Below are 6,905 nucleotides of genomic sequence, written 5' to 3'. Positions count from 1 at the left end.
GACCAAAAGTACCTTGTGCTGTGCAAAGAAATAGCTCTCTTTGCATTACACCATGCTTCAAGGATTCAGGCCCTATGAATTGCATTAACCAAGGTGATCCTTTTAAAGATACTTGCTTGGGAGACAAATCCCATTTGAAATAAAACAGAGGCATTTAGCTTAACAGGGTAAACCAGGGAAAGAGGAAGAAGGACCTGTGTAGCTGAGACACCAAGAGGCAAGGCAGAGGAGAACCTGCAGAAGAGGGGCCGCGGAGCTCTTGGGGTGAAGGAGACATCATGAAGCTATGTGCTTGAAAACGTGGGACAAGCTAAGCCATCAGAGGGGTGTTTGAAGCACCCTTGTCCATGACAGCAAGTGGAGATTGCTCAGCAGCCCACCCTTGGTGGCCTTCAGAGAAGGTATGTCAGGGACCTGCAGAGAAGCAGCAGGGAGCACGCTGGTAGCCCATCTCTGCTTTTTTCTGTCCCCACCCCATCTCCTGCTGCTCCCAGCTGAACCCCAGCCTTGGTCCACTCTCTTCTTGCCTCTTCTGACATTTGAAAGGTTGCAGGTCCTTCCTCACCTGCTCCTAGTCCATGCTTGTGGGAGATCTGATGCAGCTGACAGTCCAACTGCTTCCTCACTGCTTTTTGTCCCGGCTGGTCCCACGCAGGTGCAGCATCCCTGGGTGCTGCCTGGTGGTCCGGGCTCCACATGCCACAAGGGTTCCCAAACATTGGGCTGGGGACCACAGCTATGGCATCACCCACTGCTTTGCCGAACTGCCTGCACGGGGAGATGGCATGGCAGCATAAAGCACAGCCAGCACGCTGCTCCAGGGCACTGCAAGGTCAGTAAGCTCCTTGTGCAACGTTTTCATGACAACTGGACTAAAGACGCAAAAACCCCTGCTGACAAAAGCACTCGCTGGCCAGGAGGAGAGGCTGTGTGGCCTGAAGGAGGACGTCTGTCCTTGCAGATTGAGGCACAAGGAGCTTTGTTTGCAAGAAGACACACTATCTCCCGCCCCTTCCTGAAAGCCAGAGGCTTTGGCAGTAAAATAAACTGAGACATCCCAGCTTAGCCCCCCGCCCCCCGCTCACAGGGCTGGGGGGTAGATCCAGTTGCAGTCACACACACACCAAGTCACAGCCTCTCAAAACCTACAGCCCAAACCCTTCTGGTGGTTTCTCTTCCTCCATCACAGGGACAGGGATGGTTCCCCCCATTAAACCAGGAGTGGAAAAGCCCCCCCAGCTCCATGCAGGACACAGCAGATCACCCTTTATGCCCAAGGGACTCAAGTCCGGGCTCTCTGGGGCAGAGATAAGCCCATACAGGGACATGCTGCCAGTGTGCACAACTCCATGCCAGCAGGAAAATCCCCATATAAATCGGGTCCCGCCAGGTAGGATCGGTGAGGACAAGTTCCTTCACTCCAAGGAGGGTGCGGGCGCTGCAGCATCTGCTCCCGGGCTTTCAGATCCATGAAATGCAGGCCAGGAGAAACGTATAATATCCCATGTGCTGCCTGGAAAATGGGGCCAGAGGCGCAAAGGGAAGCGATGGTCAGAAGCACCTTCAGGAGCGTTGGACCGGACCACGCTGCCCACCGTGCCGCCCGTGTGGCAGAGAGACATGGACCCATCGGCGATGCTCTGTGCGAGGAAGGAGCCCGTGGGGAACTGTCTTTCAGAGGCTCTCCACATGGTCACGAGGCAACTGAGCACTCAGCAACTCAATCCTTGAATGCCACAGATCACCGTCCAACTCAGCTCCAAGGGATTTCTGGGCATGCACCAACAGCCTTGATAGGAGCTTAGTAACCGCAGCACTGGGTAAGCCCTTAGGTTCATTTTGAGGTCCTGCAACCCTCTAGAGCCTCACAGCCCTGACCCTGTGAAGCAGACAGCACGTCCTCTCACCCGGGCACGTCGCACCCTGGGAACCAGGGGGGCCACCTGGGATGAGGAGAGGCACCTAGCACAAACCTCGAGCAGGACAAGCGCTGATGAGCCCTGCCAAATCGCGCTTGCACAAACTGGGCTCATCACTTCCTTTTCGGCTGTCATGTCATCATTTTAAAAAGAAATTAAAAAGTCATTTACCACGCGGCTCCGGCTCTCCTCTCCGAAATGTCACCCTGTGTTTCCTGTGTCAGCAGCCACCCAGGAGCAGGGGCAGCCTCCAGCGCCGCAGCATCCTGTTCTCAACTGTCCGCCTGGTGCTTTAACCCCTGCAGACCTGGCTCTCTGCCACTGCAAGAGCTCGCCTGAGGCCACGCATTTAAAAAAAGCTACACCAAGCAAACCCAAAACTTTCTCCATCCCTCCTCTAAGTGCTGTGCACGGGGCGATCGCCTCCTTCACGTAGATTTAAAATAGAGGTGAGGGAAGAAAATACTCCCACCAAACAGTATTCTCCCCTTTCATGGACAGCAGCAGAGACGCAGAGAAATTAAAGTGTCCTGCAAAGAAGCTCAGATTTCATTAACTGCAAAATTATCGATGTTCCCCACATCCTAGAGGGACAGGCTGCAGAGGGCTGCCATGCGACAGACCTATGCCAGCACGCCACTGGGTGCAGAGTGATCCTGAGCAGGTCACTTCTCCGTCCCCATGCCCACGTCTCCTCTCCCTGGAGAGGCAGGAGCAACCTCCTCCGTAACACGCAACGAGAACCAACTGTAAAATGCAGCATTGGTATTGAGAAATAAGCAGAACACCATTTTTTCTTTTTTTTTTTTTTTTATCAGGCCCTTTCATTGTATAAATAATTTATTTCAGTTCACAGCATTATGTCTGCATCTTTAAAAAAAAAAAAAGAAGAAAAGACAGGAGGAACAGAGACTGACGGACAATGGCAAGGGTAGGACATGGGCAGCAGGATATCCAACACTGATGGGAACACTGCAAAGGTACCTGGGGTAATGAGACTGGTACCTTGTGACAGCTGCTAAAAAAAAAAAAAAGTCATTCAAACATTTTTAGAGAAGATGCACAACCTTGCAAAAAGCCTGGCTTGTTTTCAGAGCAACCACCCAGGCAGTTTCCCTTAACTGCTGTTTTGCTGAGGCATCTCTTCTTCTAGCCCACCGTAGGCGACGCACATCTTCACACAGGAAAAAAAAAAAAATCAGTGTACGGTTGTGAAACATCACAGAAATACCACGGAAGCCATTAGCTACTAATTAGAAAAGTCTTTTTAATTATTGCAGAAAGCAGAGTTGGTGGGAACGGCACCTCCACAGCATCCCACCTGGCTCAGCTGGACCTTGAAGCGTGCGCTGCCAGTTCAGCACCCGCTTAAATGCTCCGCCGAAAGCCGTTTCTCCAGGGGGATGCTCAGCTGAGCTGGGTGGAACAAACACCCAGGAAGGACCAAGCTCCGTAAATGCATGCCACCAGGCTTTCCATGCCAGCGTTTGCTAAACCAAGACCTACGTCTCAATAGCAAGGAGGCAAAACCCACAACTAACAGCCTGCACGTGTCATTTTTAAAACCTGATCGCTTTTGAGCTTTGTATTTCTCCTCTAAAATGGGTCGCTCTCCAAAAAAAGGGTTAACGCATGTGGCTTCTGTGGCATCAAAAATAAATAATTTTTTTCTCTCTCTCTCTCGACAGCAAGTACCAAAGTGTTGGAGGTGAAGACAAAGCAAAGAAAACCCAAGGAAGCGGGAACAGAGCCACCTGAACTGATGGGACCAGCCCACTCAGCGCACAAGTCGGGACTCGTGGGGAACTCAAATCCCGCAAGAAGAGAAAATACTACTTGGCTGCAACGTTTGTTTCCTAACAAAAAAACCGCTATTTGGAAGGTGCCGTGCTCATCGCTGCAAGGGGAGAATCAACTCCCTGAAACCCGAAGGGCATTTTTCTTTTGTCTGCTTGGTGGTTTCTCCTTGGCTGCTCTGGGAAGGGATTTTCAAACAGGAAGGCTGGTGTAAAATCACCAGAAAAACCTGCCAGACTGCGTGGCTCAAAACTCAGGGTATTTGGCCCCCGAGGGCTGCCTGTTTCTACTCCGTGGGCAGTGTAGAAAGCCGGGACCCTAGTTTTCTCCCCCAGAGGCTGGGTCCTGGGCCAAAACACAGACAGCAAATGGCTTTTGGTTCCCCAATCCCACCCAGGTACCAAACGTCCACCTGCAGAAGGGCGCAGAGAGCCCCTTGCTGCCAGCAGTAGCGGCGTGGGCTGCCCCTGCTTGCTGAGCACCCAGGGCAGGGTCAGGCCTCGCTACTGCTGGCAGCAAGGGGCTCTCTGCTTCGAATAGGGTTTAAATCTTTATAAAAAACTAACACCCCCCCCTACGTTACCCGCTGCCCCCACGTCTCTTCACACCCTGCCATTTTCCCGGCGCTGCCGAGTCCCTTTCCAGCAGAGATTTTGCAAGCTCTGGCCATCTCAGCGGGCAGCTGTCCATCCATCCTGCCCTGCCATGACCCCCCCAAAACCCCACCTTTAGCAAGCGCTGCCCTGACCTCCTGCACCAGCACGGTGACCAGTACCATGAAGCTTGCCTTTTTTTTTTTTTTTTTTTTTTTTTTTAAATAACCCCTAATTCGGATCACCCCAGCTGGAGCAAATTCGCCCCTCGGAGCACGCCTCTGCCTGGGTCATTAAAGACCTGCTGGGGGCTCTGCTTCAGAAGATGACACAATTAAGCCTTTGAAAAGGGGGACTCCTGGACAACCCCCCAACACTTCCAGCAGCGTTCACCCAAAACCCTTGCCTTTCTTTTTTTTTTTTCTCCCTTTTTTAAGCAAACTGCTTAAAGCTCAGCACCAGTCAGCAGCTGCTAAGCACCCCCGGCGCCGCAGCCTTACACCCCCCCCACCCCCCTCCCGGCTGAAGGCTGCCTGTCCTTGCTCTGCAACCATCCACCCCCTAAAACACCAGCCTGGGGGAGGGGGTGTGTCCCCTTACTCATCACCCACCCCCCCCCCTGCGCTTTCGACACCCCTTCGCACCGACAAACGCGAGGGAGGGATGCGGGCAGGCAGCGGGGCGCAGCTGGAAGCCCCCTCCCCGCTGACCTTGCCAAGCCCGGGCGCTGCCTTCACCCCCCCACCCCCCCCACCCATAGCATCCATCCCTCCCCGCCGCATCCCTGCTACACCCCCCCCACCCCAAAATGCACACGTTAAAGATCCAGAAGCACGCTGGGCTTCTCTCAAATGCACTTCAACAGGGTCCTGCCCTGTTCGCCCCCGGCACACAAAAGGTCGGTGGCCCCGAAGGCCGGCGGGGGTCTGGCCCCGGGGGACCCCGGGGGGGACGGATCCGGCCCTTGGAGCACGGTGGTCCACGGAAAGGGGCGGGGGGAGAGGGGAGACCCCGGCTCTCGCCCGCAGCCGGGATCTGGGCTTGGCTGGCAGGAGCGGCTTTGTTATCACCACTATTGTCTTTTCATTTGGAAAGGAGGACAAAAAAAAAAAAAAAAGGAGGAAAAAAATTAATAATAATAACAATTAAACCAAAAAGAATCGCTTTGGTTCTCTCTCCCCCTCGGTTCCTTTGTCTGCTTCCCCATCCCTGCCCGCCTCTGCGGGGCTTCTACCGCTTCTTCTTCTGCTTGAGGGACTTCCTCCGCTTCAGGATCATCTCGTAGAGCTTGTCCATGCCCTCCGTCAGCCCCTCGCCGATGATGGCGCAGGCGGGCTGGATGTGGTAGGTGGTGGAAGGGGTCAGCTCGTGGAGGGCCAGCTGCTTCTCGATCTCGGCCACCGGCAGGGACTTGGGCAGGTCCTGCTTGTTGGCGATGACCAGCAGCGGGGTGCCCTGGTTCTCGGCGAACTTGGTCACCTTGTGCAGCTCTGTTTTGGCCTCCTCCAGCCGGTCCACGTCCACTGAGTCCACCACGTAGATGATGCCATCGGTGCAGCGGCTGTAGGACTTCCAGAGCGGGCGCAGCTTCTCCTGACCACCCACATCCCAAAAGTGGCAGCTGATGCCTTTGGCCGTCCCGTTGCTCAGCCGGATCTTCTCCGTGTTGAAGCCGATGGTGGGCACGGTGTTGACGAACTCGTTGAACTTCAACCGGTAGAGCACCGTGGTCTTCCCCGCCGAGTCCAGGCCCAGCATGACGATGTGCAGGGACTGGAAGGCGGAGATGTTGGAGGAGATGTTCCCCATGGCCACGGCTCACGCCGCCCTCACAGCCCCGCGCCCATCCCCGCGCCGCCGGCCCGCTGGGGTGAGCCGGGCTGGGCGCGGAGCAGGCAGCGGACGGGCAGGCAGCAGGCAGCGAGCAGGCAGCGCGGCTCCACGCGGCGGCAGCGCGGGGGGACTGCCGGCCACCGCCCCGCCCGGGAGGAGGGGCCGCGCCGCCGCCTTCCGCCGGCTCCCCCCCCCCCCCCGCCCCTGCCTGCCCTGCCCGCCCCGCCACCTGCCCGCCCTTGCTCCTGCCTGCACCGCCGGAGCTCCATTGCCCGGGGTCAGCCCCGCGGCGGGGGGGTGAGCTCCCCCCGCCTGTGGTTGATGCTTGGTTATCCCGACGCTTTTTTCATCGTCACCGGTCACAGAAATCATTAAAAAAACCCTAAAAATAGTACCGAGCCAGGGCGTTATTCATTGCGCGTGAGACACGAGGTGGGACCTTCTGCTGCGCCCTGAGGAGGGGATCGGGGGTGGGGGGGGCAGAAGTGGTTGAGACACAGCCCTGCGGGGACGAGCTGAGCCAGGCAGCGGGGGAGCGACGGTCTCAGAATCATCTCGGTTGGAAAAGCCCTTGAAGATCCTCCAGTCCAACCATTAACCTCACACTGACCGTTCCCAACCCCACCAGATCCCTCAGCGCTGGGTCAACCCGACTCTTCAACCCCTCCAGGGATGGGGACTCCCCCCCTGCCCTGGGCAGCCCATTCCAACGCCCAACAACCCCTTCTGCAAAGAAATACTTCCTAAGAGCCAGTCTGACCCT

At 56.0% G+C, this 6,905-nt stretch overlaps 1 protein-coding gene across 1 annotated transcript; it reads right to left on the bottom strand.

The window, feature by feature from the left end:
* Nucleotides 1–5,118: 5,118 nt before the first annotated feature.
* ARL4C (ARF like GTPase 4C) lies at nucleotides 5,119–6,251 on the bottom strand. The gene has a single exon (XM_074872244.1). It carries the CDS (start codon nucleotides 6,116–6,118, stop codon nucleotides 5,540–5,542), a length of 579 nt encoding a protein of 192 aa, XP_074728345.1. The 5' UTR covers nucleotides 6,119–6,251; the 3' UTR covers nucleotides 5,119–5,539.
* Nucleotides 6,252–6,905: the final 654 nt, after the last annotated feature.

Source organism: Strix uralensis, chromosome 6, assembly GCF_047716275.1.
Source record: "Strix uralensis isolate ZFMK-TIS-50842 chromosome 6, bStrUra1, whole genome shotgun sequence".
In the NCBI taxonomy this organism is placed as follows: Eukaryota; Metazoa; Chordata; class Aves; order Strigiformes; family Strigidae; genus Strix; species Strix uralensis.
The sequence above is the reverse complement of the archived record's forward strand: the minus strand, read 5'-3'. Positions and strand labels throughout refer to the sequence as shown.